General features: G+C 37.2%; 1 protein-coding gene across 4 annotated transcripts in view; it reads left to right on the forward strand.

The window, feature by feature from the left end:
- The window catches only part of RB1CC1 (RB1 inducible coiled-coil 1), a 93,334-nt gene that overhangs the window by 20,038 nt on the left and 54,103 nt on the right, over window positions 1-19,193 (forward strand). For all 4 annotated transcript variants that reach the window (XM_025922902.2, XM_086695097.1, XM_086695098.1 and 1 more), the window contains exons 2-7: window positions 4,894-5,008; window positions 5,933-6,054; window positions 7,290-7,416; window positions 7,591-7,761; window positions 13,831-14,033; window positions 15,409-15,835. In XM_025922902.2, coding sequence (XP_025778687.1) covers window positions 5,984-6,054; window positions 7,290-7,416; window positions 7,591-7,761; window positions 13,831-14,033; window positions 15,409-15,835 — 999 coding nt within the window. In that variant the 5' untranslated portion in view covers window positions 4,894-5,008; window positions 5,933-5,983. The remainder of the gene's footprint in view (window positions 1-4,893; window positions 5,009-5,932; window positions 6,055-7,289; window positions 7,417-7,590; window positions 7,762-13,830; window positions 14,034-15,408; window positions 15,836-19,193) is intronic.

Consider the following 19,193-nt stretch of genomic DNA (forward strand, 5'->3'; position numbering starts at 1 on the left):
AGGACGTAGGCTTCATGAGAGTAGGCAATTTTATCGTATTGTTTGCTCTTTAACATCTGAAGCGAAGAAAATGCCTAGGGTATACTATATTCTCAGGTGAAATTTTTATTGAATTAATGTTGTAAACTGAGGTGGGTTCAGACTCTTGGATCTCATATTTATTAAGTTTCTACCTTTAGGCAAGTCGAGTAATCTCTGAATCTGTTTCCTCACCTTCAAAAGAAAACAGTAATAATATGGATATCTTCTGTTACGAAAAATAAGGGAAACGTTGCATATAAAACTACTGAGCATAATGGCTGGCATATAACGAACCACTCAGTAAGTGTTAGTGATGATTATTTTATGTGCCGTGTACTTAGGACGTATGAAGTGAATAAAGAAGATTTTGTGGTCATGGAAGCTATTAGCCTGGGTTGTTTTGTTTTGCTGTTCCCTTTTTTATTTTATGTTTCTGGTTTTGTTTTCTTTTTAATTTCAATTTTAGTTTACTTGACACAGAGTGTTTTTATTAGTTTCAGGTGTATCATGTAGTAATTCAACAATTCTACACATTACTCAGTGCTCATCATAAGGGAACTCTTAATCCTTTACCTGTTTATTTCACCCATCCCTCCGCCCTCTTCCCCTCTGGTAACCATCAGTTTCTTCTCATAAAAAGTCTGTTTTTTTGTTTGTTTATTTTTTTCCTTGTTCACTTGTTTCTTACATTCTATATATGAGCGAGATCATATGGTATTTGTCTTTCTCTGAATGACTTATTTCACTTATAAAGATACCCTCTAGAGCTATCTGTGTTGTTGCCTAGATCTATCTGTGTTGTTGCAAATGGCAGGATTTCACTCTTTTTTGTGACTCTGTGTGTGTGTGTGTGTGTGTGTGTGTGTATGTGTGTACATCATCTTTATCCATTCATCTATGAGTGGGCACTCAGGCTGCTTTCATAACTTGGCTATTGTAAATAATGCTGCAGTAAACATAGGGGTGCACATATCTTTTCAAATTAGTGTTTTTGTATTCTTTGGGTAAATACCCAGTAGTGCAGTTACTGGATCATATGGTAGTTCTATTTTTACTTTTTTGAGGAGCCTCCATGCTGTTTTCCACAGTGTCTGTGCTAGTTTGCATTCCCACCAACTGCAGGAGGATTCCTTTTACTCCACATCCTCACCAGCACTTGTTGTTTCTTGTGTTGTTGATTTTAGCCATTCTGACAGGTATGAGGTAATATCTCATTGCGGTTTTGATTTGTGTTTCCCTGATGATGAGTGATGTGGAGCATCTTTTCATGTATCTGTTGGCCATCTTGTAGGTCTGGAGAAATACCTGTTCATGTCTTTTTTTTTTTTTTTTTTTTTTTTAATTGGATCATTTGGGTTTTTTTGGTGTTGAGTTATAGAAGTTCTTTATGTATTTTGGATATTTACCACTTGTCACACATGTCATTCACAAATATCTTCCCCTGTTCAGTAGCTTGTCTTAGTTTTCTTGACTATTTCTGTTGCCGTGCAGACACTGTTTATTTTGATGTAGTCCCAATAGTTTATTTTTGCTTTTGTTTCCCTTGCCTCAGGAGACATACCTAGAAATAAGTTGCTATAGTTGATGTCAGACAAATGGGTGCCTGTGCTCTCTTCTAGGATTTTTAAGGTTTCAGGTCTCACATTTAGGTCTTAATCCAGTTTGAGTTTATGTTTGTGTATGGTGTGAAGAAAGTGGTCCAAGTCATTGTTTTGCATGTAGCTGTCCAGTTTCCCCAACACCGTTTGTTGAGGAGACTGTCTTTCCCACTGCATATTCTTGCCTCCTTTGTTGAAGATTAATTGACCATATAATTGTGGGTTTATTTCTGAGCTCTCTGTTCGGTTCTGTTGATCTGTGTGTCTCTTTTTGTGCCAGGACCATACTGTTTAGGTTACTATAGCTTTGTAGCATATCTTGAAATCTGGGATTGTGGTACCTCCAGTTTTGTTCTTTTTTTCAGGATTGCTTTGGCTATTTGGGGTCTTTTGTGGTTCCATACAAATTGTAGAATTACCAGTAGGCTGACATCGATTCAAAGAACACTGGGGTGGTAAGACCATGGAGCAGTTATGATTCATTTTACTACTTAGATTTTTCTCTTATGCTTTCTAGCCGACATCCTGGGTGGTAGTTGGCAATAAATGAGGATTTAGAGAGTGACGCCTTAGAAGGAGGCCTCTCGTCAAAGTCGCCAGTTCAAGGGCTTTAAATAATAGGTAATGGAGGAAGACATTGGGTGTTCTATCAGGTAGGTCAGGAGGTGCTTCTCAAATGATTGTCATTGCCATCACTTAGGACTGTTAGAAATGAGCTAAATGACAAGAGACAAGTAGTGCTATCCAGTCTGCCTGTACAGTGGAGCAAAAGCATAGCCTAGGTCTGGGGCCACAGCAATCAAAACTCTCCTTGAAATCCTTGAAATCGTCTTACGTTATTCATGAATTATGCATATAGACTGATTCTCACATCCGCTTTGTGTAGCTGTTTTTGTAAGCATTGTTAACGATTGTGCTTTTTAGGTTGAGCTGTTACTCAGGGTGAGCACCAGGTGAAGAGATTGGTGTTCCTTCAAAGGCACATAGTAGCTGCTGCATTTATCAGAGTTTCCCTTATTTACTGCAAGGATGATGGAATAGGAGAATGGCACTAGGACATCTTTACAGTAATTTCTAAAGCCTCTGATGAACTATGGGCAGTATTATACCTAGATCATGAAAAGAAAAAGATCGATGAAGTATTCCAGATTGAAGGAGATTAAATAGATTTAACGATTAAATACAGTATATTATCCCGAATTGGATCCTAGATTGAGGGGGAAGACTGGTATCATTGGGGCAATAATTTGAGTATGGACTGTGGATTAGATAAGAATATGGCATCTATGTTAAATTTCATGATTTGATGAATGAACTCTGGTCATGTATGAGAAAATTCTTGCTGTTAGGATGTATGCATCCTGAAATATCTATGAAGAATGAGCCACTCTGTCTGCAGGTTACTCTTAGATAGTTCAGAAAAATACGTCTTGTGCGTATGTATTTATGTGTATATGTTTATTTGTATAAATATACGTGTATATATAGAGAGAGGTGGGGGAGGGAGGGAGGGGGGCAGGCATGGAGCATTAAGTGGCCCAAATGATAAAGCAAATGGAGCACAATGTACCGAGTTGGTAACACTGGGTAAAGGGTGCAAGGGAGTTTCTTGTACTATTTCTGTAACTTTTCACTGAGTGTGAAGTTATACCAAAACAAAAACGGTAAACAATATTTAAAAGGAAACAAAAGTAAAAACTTCGAATACTGTAGTGATTATGACAAAGATTTTATATTTAGGCTCACAAATGTTGTGTCTTCTTGTACTGTTTCACTCCACCTTCGCAGGACAGTCTTAATCTCATCCCCATGACCCCGTTTAAATGTAACCTACATAGAGCTCTACTTTGATTATCCACATCCAAAGTAGGTCCTTCTTGGTACCCACACTCCTCTTTCGTTGCATTTATTGCAACTTATGTTTGCTTTCTTTGCGTTTAATTTCTTTTTCTCCTTCAAGATTGTGATCACCACCAGGGGAAAGATCTTGTCTGTTTTGTTCACAGAATACATAAACTCAATAAGTGTTTGTTCTGTGTAGATGAATTAATGAATTAATGAATCATCTCTGGTACCGATATTCCTTCCATTTTAGTCACCGTACTTTTAGCTACCAAATCCTTCAGAAAACAAGAGAACTTCGTTTAACCTGTAAGATAAAGTGTACTCTTGGATTTGGGCGGTGGGGGGGGGGGGGAGAGGGGGGAGGTCCCACCCAAACCCTGGAGAGTTGGCAGAGGAGAAGGAGCCCAAGCAGGGGTACTAGGGTTGTTTATTGAATTCATACTCCCTGCCGAGTGCTGTGCTAATATGTACTTTTTCTCCCTTAATTCTCATAATATCCCTGTGATGTGGGGTGCTGTGTTTACTATCTTTTGCTGAGTATAAGAAACGTTTCAGTCCACACTTTCCGGGCATAAGTCAGCCGGGTCCTGTGTATGGAGGTCTGTCAGAAGATCGCAGTGAACGCGTCTGCCGGGGCCGGGGTCTCGTCTGAGGCTCAGCCAGCGAGGGTCCCGCTTCCAGGCTCAGTGGTGGTTGTCAGGGTCAGCTCCTCGCAGCCCGTCAGACCCAGAGCCTCAGCCTCTTCCCGAGGCTGACTTCAGTTTCTTGCCACACGGGCCCCTCCGTGGCAGCTCATTGCTTATCGGAGCTGGCAAGGGAGGGAGTCAGCTGGCACCGGGCGAGTTACAATCTCGAACAGCAGTCGTGTGACATCTCGTTAACCTTGCCGTATTTCATCGGCTGGACACAGACCATGGGCCCTGCCCACGCCTCGTAGAAGTGGGGTGTCACCGGGGTGTGGATTCCCGGGGGTGTCACCGGGGTGTGGATACCTGGGGGCGGAGGGGCGATTTTAGAGGCTGCCTGCCACAGGTCCCACTTCTATTCATTTTATAAAACAATAAATCCAGACCGCTAAGAAAGTTGCCCAAGATCCTATACGAGTAACGGGGCCAAAATCACACCAAAATCACACCCCGAGGCGGTCAGACTCCACAGCTGGGCTCTTTTTTACCATTATATTTTAAGAACTAAGAAATGGCTGTAGAATTTGACAGTTTGGGAGAGTTCTTTAGAGACTTGTGTTTTAGGTCTTTTAATGGAGGGCTATGGGTCAAAATTACACTCTTGTGGTTTCAGTGAATGTGCAGGTAGGAAGACAGACAGACTGAGTTTCAGGAGGGAATTTTTAAAGGAAGAGAACAATAACCATATGTTGTCATATACTGAATTATTTCTCTGTGATAATCCAGAAATTCTTCTTTTCCAGTTCACTGAGTTTAACCAGTAATGCCATTCAGTTGCCAATATCAAGCAAAGCAAACATAAGCCAGTTTTAATCTGCTTTTTAAGAAAAGTGGTAGTCCTTTTCATAGTGCCTGACGGTAAGTCGCCGTTCCTAAATTCATAACTTTTTTTTATCTAGCGCATGTAAAATAATGATTTTGCAAACATTATTTTAAGGCTGTCTTCGTTTTTTCCTTCTTCCCTGATGATTTTCCTCCAAAAGAGCATAAAGAAAGATATAGTCTAGCATCTAGGACTTGATTATCTTTCATCACTTTCATTGATTAGGTGGAATTTTACTCTAATTGTTAAAATCAAATGCTAGATCTTGAAATCTGTCCCTTCTTATAAATGAGGAAGTTTATTTTTTCTGTGAGGTTTTGACTTGGACAACTAGTTAATGGCAGAGTTGTTTTGAATATTCTCTTCTCCAGACCTGTGCACTTTCCACTGTCTCAGGAGATGATATAACTGTTAGGGTCACAGTTTCTCGTGGAGCATTTCTAACTCCGTGTGGAGGTGGAATTTAGATTAAGAGACAGCTGGTGGAAGGACTTGGAACTAACTCATTTCCCCTAACTTGCAAGTAGTGGCCACTCTTATTTGCTCTTAGTAAGTTTAACCTTAAGACAGTTTTTTTATTGTTATAAGGAGCCAGCTGGGGAGGAACTTTTTGAATTAGGAAGATCTTTGATCAAATGTTTAATTTTAATTCTTAATATAGAAAGGTACACGAGAACAGTGTGAAATGTACGCATAATTTTTGTTCTAATTGCTGACCTCTTCCTTAAAGCGAATTTTTAAAATGTTGAACAATTATGCATTTTATTAGTCTCACTACTGTTGATTTTTTTAAGCAATGGGTTTGCCGAATTGTCTGGTTAACCATCTTAGACCTCAAAAACTTTGTCGTCGTCGTCGTTGTTTTTGTGTGGTACAACTATACCATGTCTTATGGGAGGATATTTGTATTTGTTGTTGTGTTTGTAAAACTGACCGTTCTTCTTATCTGTTTCTGTTAGTAACCAGATCAGAGTGTGAGGTATAAGCTCACAGAATCCAGAGAAATCATCATGAAGTTATATGTATTTCTGGTTAACACTGGAACTACCCTGACATTTGACACTGAACTTACAGTGCAAACGTAAGCTGTATTTCATTCAATGTCATCAGTTTCGCATTTTGTATATGCAAAAAGTTAAAGTATTGATCTGGAGAAAACTTTTTTTGTTAAATAAGGGTAGCGATATCTGAATCGGTCTCCGCATATTACGTGTGTAATTGCCCTCCCTCCTAAAATGCTGAAGTTAAATTCATAAAATTATGCTTTGTTCCGTTTGTGTGAATATATTATTCATGATAAACAGACTTACCCTCAAACGAACCGATTTCTATCAAATAGAAGAAGTTTTCATAGTTGATTGCTCGCCTTAAGTTTCCCAGGACACCACTAAGGAAATTACTGCTAGCTACATAAAGCAATATTGTCGGTCCCATGTATTTTGGTGGTTGATTTTTATTCCTTTGTATGAGTAAAGTCAGTGGTATTTGTTTTGTTTGTTGTTGCGAGAATAAAATCAGTTTAATATTTTTAACCAATTTAGGAAGACTCATACATCTTAATAACTCTCCGACTTTATGGGGAATTCAAATATTTGACTAATGAATGCCCTCCTATATTTGTGAAAGGTGGGGAGAGGTGTCAGGGGCAGCGAGGCTACGTTTTGGGGCCAAACAGCAAGAGAGGAAATAGTAACAACTATTCCTGCTTATATTTTGGCCCTAACAGCAAAGACTGGATAGCAGTACAGAATAAATAAATCTGACACGGAAGATATTATGAATAATTTGTGGAATTAATATTCTTAGTTTCAAAAGTGGAATTTGAACTTATTTTCTTTCTTAAAGTTCTAGTTTTTATAAAATACAATTTTACCTGTAAAGCAATGATTTTCTGAAAGATAGGGAAAGGAAGCAGTTTCTTGATTTATACTTCATGTAGTTTGTGTAATGTGATGTGGGGATTTTAACAGACATCTGTGTTCTGAGAATTTTAACAGACCTGATGCTAATTTGAGCATATTCCTTTGCTATGTTATATAAAGAGCACAGAAATAAATATGTCTACTGCCTGTATTTTATAGACTTACTTTTAGATGTACCACATGGTTGATTTATTCACCTAAGAGATCAGCCAGCTTATGGAGTCTAATTCCAGAAACAAGAAGGTTATATTTTCTACTACTGTTTTGGGGAAGGTTTTGAGAGTGAAATTAATTCGTATCTATCAGGTATTTTCACACAGTGCCACTTCGATAGTGAGGACTTTGTCCCTGGGTAATGTAAATAACTAGTATTTTTTGTGCCTCCCCCCGAAAGTGTGGCAGACCTCAAGCATGCCATTCACAGCAAATACAAGATTGCTATTCAGCATCAGGTGCTGGTGGTCAACGGAGGAGAATGCATGGCTGCGGACCGAAGAGTGTGCACCTACAGTGCTGGGACGGTACGTGTCGCGAGCCCTTGCACACAGACGCACGCGCTCCGGCTCCCCGCCCGGGGAGTTGGGAACTCGGCGTCCGGGAGTAAGGGGTGTCTGCCTCCTATGTTGAGGGCAGTGCGCGCGGTCGGTATTTCACAGCATTTCACCAGAGTTTCTTTGGCTGTCTTATTGCCACAGGACACAAATCCGATTTTTCTTTTTAACAAAGAGATGATCTTATGTGATCGTCCACCCGCTATTCCGAAAACGACCTTTTCGACAGAAAATGACATGGAAATAAAAGTTGAAGAATCTCTTATGATGCCTGCAGTTTTTCACACCGTTGCGTCAAGGACACAACTTGCAGTGGTAAGATAAAAATCATCATAGTTATTTTTTGTGATTATTGTCCTTCTTTACATCTAGTGTGGTTTAAAATTAAAGGTGGGTTACTTAACAAAACGATGTCTTATTCGAATACTTGGTAATGTTTTCACGAGGTTTCAGCTTATTTTAGGCATCGATGAATGTTCTAACAAATGGATAGTTCCTAAAAGCATTCCAATCTAAACAACACAGAGAACAAATGGGTGGTTGCCAGAGGGGACGGGTGTTGGGGGATGGGTGAGGAAGCCGGGGAGATGCAGCTTCCAGTTATGGAATGAATTAGTGGGAATATAAGGTACAGCATAAGGAACATGGTGATATTACAGTAGAAGTGGATGGTGACAGATGGTGGCTGTGCTTGCAGGGAGCACAGCCCAACGCAGAGAGTTGTACACCTGAAACGAATGGAACCTCGTGTGTCAGCTATCTCGCGTAGCTAGCAAAAACACATTGTTAGGCAAAACACAAAAATAACAACGTGAGGAGATGTTTTGCTGGTCGATATGTCTGGTTTTCAGATTCCTACATTGGTAGTCATTCGACATTTGCAAACAGTTACAAGATTTTAGAGTGGAAGAGCTGTTTTAACCATGATTTCTTCACTTCTTTCCTAAATGATGGTATGCAGGTGATGGTTTCTGAACACTGCTGTGATGAGTAAAGTTACCCGTGTTAGAGTAGACAGAAGCAAAGGGAGAGCTTACACATTTCTTAAAAATGTGGTTCTTTCTTCCATATCCGCATTTAGGTCCTGGAGGAGAACAAAGTCTCTTTACAATACATGCCTCTTACGTTGCTTCTGTAATTTCCGTGGGCCGTTGCACAGGCCTCTTTCGTTTTTCTTTTTGAATTGCCAGTACTTCACTGTGATCCTGGCCCTAAACTGTCATCAGCAAGACACGTTTACTTTACTTTCCGACACGGAAAGAGGATTTATCATTTATAAAAATAAACAGATTAACAAAATATCAAGTCTTTAGTGTTAACGTTTGCTTTTGTAAGTAAATCTCAGCCGTTTGTTTTAGTGTAGCATATACATTTGTGAAAAACTACCCCATTTTTCACATAGGATACAACATAAAAAGAGAATAACTTCCGATTTCTGGGACATACTTGATAAGCATCAGTCTAGAAATGTTTTTGAGAAGGCAGAGTTGCTTTAAAAAAACAAATTGTGTAAACTGAATTTCTATGAGTCCTTTAGATTTGTTTTATGATTAACTCAAAAGAGCAAGAATATTGGTGTACAAATAAACTAATACAACTTTAGCCTACATATTTAAAAAGTAATATTTTTTGATTTGGATGAAAAATATAATACTAAGAAACAAAGGATCATCAAATAGGACATGTAACTTTTAAGTGAGAGACAAGTCAAAAAGAATAAGTAAAACTAGATTTGAACGGAGGCATGATATTAAAATGCATTATATTAAAAAGAATAAATAGAAGATGAAGTGAGGATTAATCTAGAAATAAACAGTCCTAGCAGTATCTAGTGATGCAAGTTGACATGTTAAAAACTACTGAAGGTTCTTCCAGGCGAGGATCAACACAGAAATAGGAAGGGGGGGGGGGCATAAAGAGTAGCAGCGATTGAATAATAACTTCATTAATCTAGCAAAAATCTAGAAACGATATAATACAAGCAATACTAAATATAAAGTAATGAGAGTAATACAGTCCAGTATACCGCTTGTTAATTAATTTAGCCAACTTTCTTTTTATAGAAAGATAAATGTACAAGAAAATTTTAATGGCAGTATTTATATATGACAAAGTGGATATCAAAACATTAAACAGAAAAAAGTGAAATTTATAATAAATTATGAGAGGGGTGCCTGGGTGGCTCAGTCAGCTAAACCTCTGACTTCGCTCAGGTCATGATCTCGTGGTTTGTGAGTTTGAGCCCCGTGTTGGGCTCTGTGCTGACAGCTCGGAGCCTGGAGCCTGCTTCTGATTCTGTGTCTTCTTCTCTCTGTCTGCCCCACCCCCGCTCATGCTCGCGTGCGCGCGCGCGCTCGCGCCCTCTCTCTCTCGCTCTCAAAAATAAAGCAACATTAAAAAAAAAAATTTTTTTAATTTATGAGACAGATAAGTCAGATCTGTCTTGGCCTGTCAACACGGCTAAATGCTAATAATTTCAGGAAAACTTAATAAAATATAATGATGTATAAAATGTAATGACATGTTCATACTAGAATTATTTCCTATAGCCAAATGGTAGAAACAACCCAACTGTCCACCAGTGGATGAAGAAACAGAATGTGGTATATCCATACAATGGGATATTATTTAGCTTTGTCTGGAAGGAAATTCTGATATTAACCTTAATACGGAGGAACCTCGAGGGATAGATATGCTAAGTGAAATAAGCCAGACACAAAGGACAGGTATTTATACCATCCCAATTACACAAGGTACCTAGAAGCGTCAGATTCATAGATACATAAAATAGAATAGTTACCCAAGGCTGGGGGGTGAGGGAGGGTTGAGTTAATTGTTTATTGGCTGCAGTTTCATTCTGGGATGATGAAAAAACTTCTGGAGATGGATAGTGGTCATGGTTGCGTGGCAGTGTGAATGACTTAATGCTACTGAATCATTCACTTAAAAATGTGTTAAAACAGTAAGCTTCATGTGTGTTTATAATAATTAAACAGTAAATTAAATATTTTTATGTTGCTCTCAAAATCAGAAAGCTCTTACGGGCTACATTTAGTTTTTATATCCCAAAAATCCGGAATGTATTTATTTTTTCTTACAGATAAAACCAGAAGAGTATCAAAAGAATAATACATTTTAGCAGCAAAGAGGATATATTATTGCAATGCACGGGTGGTTCAGTATTTGGAAATTTATTAATATAATTAATTGCCTCAGTCATTAATACAGGAGAAAGCAGAGAGTCGTGTTAAATTGTCCAGATGAGACATGTTAAAATTCAGCAGCTATTCCTTTTTTTTTTTTTTTTTTTTAATTAAGTAGGCTCCACACCCAATGTAGGGCTTGAACTTATGATCCTGAGATCAAGTTACACGCTCTGCTGACTGAGCCAGCCAGGCACCCCCAGCAGCTATTCCTAACAAGTAAACTAGCTCTAGAAGGAAACAAAATAAATAAAATACAGAATTGGCCAAATATAGAAAATAAGCCGCTTTCAAATCAGCAAAACATTAGAGCCATTTTTGCATAAATCGCCATCCGTCTATTCAGTATTCTTTTGGAACTGAGAAATGTACTGAAATAAGAAAATGAAAATGAAAATGAAGTGGTAAAATTAATGGAAGAAAGTGAAAAACATCCATTGTAGTTGATGATAATGGTTGTCTATTTGGAATGTTCAAGAGGATTTAACAAAACTCTATCAAGAATTTTGATAAGGTGGCTTGGATATGTGATAAATATATAAACATTCACATTTCTCGGTACTGGGCCCTGCTTTGGAATAGAAATGGAAAATACATTGCAGTCTCAGTAGCAAGAAAAAATACATAACATGCTATTTAAGAACATAAATTATAAATCAATGAAAAGACATACTGTTCCTAATATTTCCAATCATAACGTTAATATATTCATGCACTTAATGAATTGCACTCAAAGTTGCCACGATGAAGCATTTTTGCTTTGGAGAGTGAGGAGGAGCTCTTGAGTTTTTTTGTTCAGTTTGTTTTAAATAAAGTGGACTTTAAGTTTATGGGGAACGTTCAGTGTCCAGGAATATCTAGGAAAGTTAAGAGAAATAAGAATGGCAGGTAGAGGAAATAACGTGTCTTTCTCAGATTTTAAAACACACTTCAGAGCTACTGTAACCCAAACCATGAATATGTCCGTGCATTTTAAAAGGAAGTAGAGGTGCTACAACCATGACAGGAGTGTGATCTACTAGATTCACCTTGCCAGAGTTGAAATTTGGTCACCCCAATTGTGGTGTGACCTTGGACTCCCATACCTTCATTAGTAAAATTAATAATAGATTTTTGTTTACTGAGTTATGTACATATTAGAAAATGCACAAATTATGGGGCGGCTGGCTGGCCTAGTCGGCTAAGTGTCCAACTTCAGCTCAGGTCATGATCTCGCGGTCTGTGGGTTTGAGCCCCGCGTCAGGTTCTGTGCTGACAGCTCAGAGCCTGGAGCCTGCTTCCGATTCTGTGTCTCCTTCGCTCTCTCTCTGCCCCTCCCCTGCTCATGCTCTGTCTCACTCTCAAAAATAAACATTAAAAATTAAAAAAAAAATGTACAAATTATCGCACATTCATTTTTAGCACATTTTCACAAAGTGAAATTTTAAAATATGGTGTCACCCCAAGAAGTCCTCCTTCATGCTTTCTCCCAGTCATTATCGCTTTTCCATAAAATCAACCAATATCCTGACTTTAAAACCATAGATTGCTTTGCTTCTTTTAGAACCTTAAATAAATGGAATTATAGTTTGTTTTCTATTGTGTCTGGCCTCCTTCATTCATCTTATGTTCCTGATGAGATTCGTTCACGTAATTGCATGCGTTAATGGTTTATATTCATTGCTGAGCAGTTTTCCATTGTTCAGATATGCCACGGCTTATTTATCTATAGATACTGTTTCAGGTTTTAGACTGTTGGGGCTCAGGCTGCTGTGAATATCTTTGCACATTGTTTGCTAACGTGCTGCTAGCGTTTGAAGTGATTGTACCCACCATCGAATGTTCTACTTGCTCAACAAACTCACTAATACTTGGTTTTCTTGGTGCTTTTAATTTTAGTCATTCTGATGGGTGGGAGGCCATTGTAATTTAATTTGTATTTGTTTGATAATTAATAAGGATGAGCAGGTTTCCATATGTTTATGAGACTCTTCATATCCGTTTTGTGAAGTTATTCTTCTAATTTCTTAATTATTCGTTATTGGGTTGCTAATTTTCATGTAATTAATTTAAATTTTTTTTTTTCAACGTTTATTTATTTTTTTGGGACAGAGAAAGACAGAGCATGAACGGGGGAGGGGCAGAGAGAGAGGGAGACACAGAATCGGAAACAGGCTCCAGGCTCTGAGCCATCAGCCCAGAGCCCGACACGGGGCTCGAACTCGCGGACCGCGAGATCGTGACCTGGCTGAAGTCGGCTGCTTAACCGACTGCGCCACCCAGGCGCCCCTCATGTAATTAATTTAGAGTGGACTTTATATCATCTTTATATAAGCTGTGTATTTAAATGCTGAAAATATCTTCTGCCACTCTGTTGCTTGCCTTTTGCTTTTTCATTCAACTAATGGCGTGTTGTGATGAATTAAAATTCTTCGTTTAATGTCCACTTTATCAATACTTTTGCTCTTGGGTCTTATTTAAGGAACATGTGCTTATCTCAGAGATACGAAGGCAGCAGCCAGGGTAGAGGTGCTGGTGTGCGTCTGCTATGCTGTCTTCCACGAGTGCTCCTTTTTAGAAAAACGTCTGTTAACATTTGGATCTGTAGTCACCCATAATTGATTTTCATATTGTAAAAATGGAAAATTCACTTTATGAATCAAGCACTGTACCTTTTAAATTTTAATAATGTGTATTGACCTCCTCATACCTTTATGAGATGTGAAGATACTACTATTCACACCTATATGAGTATATAAAGATACTTCATCTTATTGAATGCTAAATGGATTGCGTTGTATAGACGCACATAGTTTCTTGGTAGACAGTGAGGTGGGTTTTATTTCATTTGATAGTTGAAATAAAGAACCTTTTAGTGTTTTTTTGTTCATTTCTTTAAGGTTTTATAGGGTAAGTTTCTATAAGATGAATCACTGCCAGACGATAGATGCCATTTTACTTTTAATAGTTCTCGTTGAATTGTCCTCTGCAGATGCTCCACCAACATATAGTCCCAGCGGCGGTGAGTTAGGAGTTTCTTCCTCCTTACTGTCGCAACAACAAACCGTAGTAATAAGATAAACTAAAACATTGCCTTGTCATGCTTTGTTTAAAATATATTTACACTGCATTCATGCATACAGGTAAATATACATATGCAAACATTACCTTCTTTTACTGTGTTTCTTCCTTTTCGATACAGGAAATGTATGAAGTTGCCAAGAAACTTTGCTCTTTCTGTGAGGGTCTGGTCCATGATGAACACCTTCAACACCAAGGCTGGGCTGCAATCATGGCCAATCTGGAGGACTGTTCAAATTCTTACCAAAAGCTACTTTTCAAGTTTGAAAGTATTTATTCAAATTATCTGCAATCCATAGAAGACATCAAGTTAAAACTTACTCAGTATGTTTGCCATTAAAATGGATAAAACGTTTGGTTAAAGTACCTTCTCAGTTGTTTTAGTAACTGATTTCATTTCTAATAATTGCTTGTATAATAATTGTTCATTTTTTGAGACTTTTATGATGACTTTTACGGATTCTGAAATTTTAAAATTATGGTCAGTTTTATTCACCACCTGTTTTATGGATCTCCCACATTTCTTTTTCTTACCTTGTTTTCTTTATGTAAAGGGCTTAACATACTTTGGAAATCATTTACAAACCCAAGAATCTTTGCCTCCATCTTGCCCTGCTACCAACTTTACACTAAAGGCAAAATATAAACATAACACATCTAATGGAAATGGAAAAGTTTTCAAACATTTGGCAATCAAGGAAAATTTTGTTTCCCTCTTTAAATACTGCCATATGATGTAGGCTTGCTGAGATGGAAAGAAGCCATTGTGTTCTAGCTGGCGTTTAGGTGGTTTTCTGGTTCTTTGCATATAAGCACGTCTGATAGCCAGTGGTTGTTTTGGAAAAGGGCTATAATGAATATAAAAACATAGCAATAATTCAGCATGAATGTAGCCTCTATTTTGTGTGTGTTTGCTTTCAATTTTCTACATTCATTTTTTCATTTGTTTTTACATTTTTTGTTAACTTTGAATTGAATTGGAGAGAAGTAACATCTTTCTAATTCAAATGAACCTTATTAATTCAGATTTTTTATTTTGAGGTATGAATTAGATTTTGGCTTTGCCAATAGGACAGATCTCGGGAAGGAAGGGAGTGATTACTTAAGACTAGAAAGTCTTTAAGAGTTTGTTTATGTGACAGCCTTTTCAACCGACTGTTGTTTGGAAAGTTCTCTTAGATACATTAGTTTCATGTAAGAGCTTGAAGCATTTCACAGATGTTTTTACAGCAATCAAATCATCATCACTTCATCTTTCCCATAGCTTTCGACAGCATACATCTACCTGTCTATAGGGTGTAATGAACGTGAGAGTTACCTTCATCTTTATTAGGACTATTAATTTTATCCTGTGGTTTCAGCTTATCAAAAAATACTTGATTGCCTGAAGGGACTGTTGTGGTAAATCATTTTTGTAAATTTGAATTTTTATTTTATGTCTTAAGGTTTGATGAAAACCAACTGTTCACTTGTTAAGTATAAGCTGGCCACCTTTACTCGAGAGTGGTATTTTAATGTGTTCATGTGTTAGTTAACCTCTAACTAGGTTTCTTTTAAAGAACATAGACTATGTATTTATAATGTAAAAAATAGATGGTAATATTTATGTGTGTAACAATTAAATGCTGTTTCTTTGAAAATGCTAGTCTCTAACTGGAGCAGTCCCATTATTTTACTGACAGATCTTTTGTATTTTAAGTTTAGGAACTGCGGTTTCAGTCATGGCCAAGATTCCTCTGTTGGAGTGCCTAACCAGACATAGTTACAGGGAATGTTTGGGAAGACTGGATTCTTTGCCTGAACATGAAGGCTCAGAAAAGGCTGAAATGAAAACCTCCACTGAACTGGTGCTCTCTCCTGATATGCCTAGAACAACTAACCAGTCTTTGTTAACCTCATTTCACAAGTCAGTGGAACACGTAGCCCCAGATACCGCAGATGCTGAAAGTGGAAAAGAAATGAGGGAATCTTGTCAAAGTACTGTCCCGCAGGATGAAACTTCAGTAGATGCTAAAGACGGTGATCTGCCTTTTTTTAATGTTTCTTTGTTAGACTGGATAAATGTTCAAGATAGACCTAATGATGTGGAATCATTGGTCAGGAAATGCTTTGATTCCATGAGCAGAGTAAGTCATGTTAATTTGATATTTCTTGTGTCATTTCAACTATTTGAAGTTACATTGTTTATACTGAATATTTTATATGATGGGCCAATGGTATTATAAGTAGAAATAATGAGCCTTGGCGTGAGACTTCAAGGATTCACCCTTGGATAAATCAAGGATAAATCAAGTCTTTTCACTTGTAACCTTATTTATGAATGTACAGTAGATTTGTGATGACTATTCGAGGTCAGAGATGTAAAATTTGTCCTGAAGTTCAGAGCCTTGAAGTGTCTACTCAAATGGTGAAGGTTTCGGTGGTAACAAGTTTGCAATATTTTTTTTCTGACCTTGTAATATTACTTAGATGTTTTAATATCTCCTATTCTTTCATTTGTTCCTACAGATAGGCTCTTACTTTTGCTAGGTAAAACTTGAACAGTCTTAATGTCTTCATTCTTATGCCTTAAGTACTGAGCTCTTTGTAAATATAAGTACATAGGTAAATGGTCATATTTGGCCACCTCTAGCCTACCATATTTCTTAATTTAATAATGGATCAGATATTCACATTTATAAATGCTATAGGACTTTCAAGGTTTTTTTGGAAAATATGAAAGATACAATATTTGATTTTTATAATTAAAATTTTTTTAGGAGGGAGAATGATTTACATTCAGTGAAATATACAAATTCTTGAGTGGTTAGGCCACAGAGTAATACCCCCCCAAAGAAGACACTGAACATTTTCGTCTCCCTGAAAACCTTGTGTATGTCTTTCCAGTCACCATCCCCCCTTGAGGGAGGTCTTTCTGACTTCTAAAAGAAAATTTAAATACTATATCTGCCTGAAATATTTTGAAATTCAAAATTTAGACATTGTGTTCTTGGTTGTATTTCATAATTATAATGAGCTTGTATTTTGGATTAAGTCCTCCCCCAAATATACTTACAAAGACTTTTCAGCATGGGGAATAAATATCTTTTAAAATGTGATCCATAAGCTGATGGAAAATCTTTGAAGTCAGAAAGGAAGTTGATGGGGCACGTGTTTCAGTAATACAGAAATAATGAAATAATATTTTGAAGTCAGCTATTGTCTAAAGATAATGAGCACATGTTTAAAAGGGAGCTCAGTTGGAAACAGATTTGATCTTTGAACATTGAGAAAGGCAGTGCCTTGTCTGGGTTGCCTGGAAAATAGCACATTTCCTTTCAAAATGGAAAACCTGAAAAAAATAAAGTCTAGGTTTCTTCTTAATTCTTTAACTGTCTACTTCCTTCATGACATCCTTTAAAGGAGGCATTTCTCTTTGGCCATTTATTATTTGTTAACAAAGAAAGCTTCAGTTAAGACATTTGCCAGGGCATGGGAATATATAATATATGATGTAAAGATTACTGACTAAAAGGAGTGAAAACTAGGGTTCCTGTTTAAAATGTTGACATTTTAGTAGTCTGAAAATTCCAATCTATGAGTGTGGAAAGGCAAGCACATGATTGTAATTAGATGATTGAGATATCTGTATATTCAAAAGGATATCTATATATTCAAATTGGCTTTGTGTTTGCATGGTTAAATGAAGCCCAGCACAGCCATGTAAGTTTTACTCATGTTACAAAACAAGGGGAAATAAACAACGATCCTTTCCTGGCTTAATGAAAATTCACAAGAGTTTATAGCTACCGAAAACACAAGTTAGCTAGAGTAATATCACTGGGGTGTCACGTTACTGACCTGAATTAATGTTTACTTTCATAGTACATACCAACAATATCTGAAGTCTTTGTGGTACTTAACATGGCCATTATATTGTAAAAACAGAATATAAATTTTTATCTGTTTATAGTTACTTGTTATGAAACGAGTTAACATAGCTTAAAATACTGCCTGTAATACAGCACTCTTTTAGTTGAGCATGCCCATTAGATTTAAAAAAATTTCTTCAAAAGCAGTGAAAACCTATTTTGAAGAATTTGTTTATATATATCTGCCTGTATTTTACACAGTGTGGGATGTTGTATTGGGATATACTGCATAATAAATTGCACTTGCCATGGTGTTTTTTTATAAGGTTAATATTTTTCATGGTAGTTTTGTGTATTTATTCTTAATACTACTAGTGGGATTCTAAAGACACATTGAACGGAGTGTAGGACTTCTCTCGCGTCACAGGGTGCCTTCCTTCGATCTCACATTTCTCGCGTCACAGGGTGCCTTCCTTTGATCTCACATTTGTTACGTAGTTGCCCAAAACAGCTAACTAACCTGTTTGATTCTGATAGTAGTACTTTTTGCCAGTGAACTTTAAAATGTGCCAAGATTTGATGTTGCTCTTCTCAAAGCAAGTTCTGTTCGAAGCCTTCCTTTCTACATCCCGATCCCAGTTTCAGCAACATTTGTAACATGTATTTCCAACTGGCAAAATCAAGTGTCTTCTTTCAGGAAACAAGTCAAGATGTAGGCGTTACGGAACTAGCCTAAGATTGGACATCAGAAGGGCTTAAATCCTGGCACTGCCTTTATGGATTGCCCCTGTCCATCTATATGGCATTGGAATCCTGTTGTATAATACTTGGGGGATTCTCACAACCTACCTTTTCCCCTCACGTACCAAGAAAAATTTCGAGTTGTTTCTGCGTTTTTGTGTGCTTGCATATTTTCTTAGGTCGTAGTGTGTTCATATTAGAACGAATCTTGGATATTCTAGTTCAGGTTATAACACAAAAGGCAAACGTTCATATACCTGATGATGAATAATTGGAAACATGCACATTTAGCTCATTTCTAAGCTGTTCAGAATAATACCAGTGTAATTTATTGACTTTTGGTTTAGTATTTCATTCATGATTCTTGTGATCTTATTGGAATATTGTTTATGCAATGGACATGCATTTAGAGGTGGGATGGAAAGAATGGTGAGGATGAGAAAATTTTATTTTCTTCTCTTCTAAGACAACAATAATGTTAGTCTTTGTAGATGTCGGTGGAAGAGTCCAAGAGGGACAAATAGTGTAAGACTGTGTTCGGTTGCTGAAAATTTGCTAAATAATTATTAGTGGGATTCTGTGGTTTAAAATACTATTTTAAAAAATTGCTCCAGAGACTCTATTTGGAATTTTTATTTTTTATTACTTGTGGACAAATGGAATAAACCATTAAGTAGAGTAAGATTTTAGGAAGTCAAGTTACATAGCCTGTGCTCAAGTGATTCACAAAATGCTCTTCCATATTAATATTGTCAGTGTAGTTGCATCGTACTTTCAATGAATTAGGAAATACAGAACTATCAGAATTAGGAGCTCTGGTTTGGGGGTTGTTTTTTCTTCTTTAAATCATCGCTGTCTGAAGTCTTTGTGTAGTTGCAATTTTGTACAGGCT

The sequence above is a fragment of the Puma concolor genome, chromosome F2 (genome assembly GCF_028749965.1).
Source record: "Puma concolor isolate L17-30 chromosome F2, mPumCon1.1.hap2, whole genome shotgun sequence".
Taxonomy (NCBI): domain Eukaryota; kingdom Metazoa; phylum Chordata; class Mammalia; order Carnivora; family Felidae; genus Puma; species Puma concolor.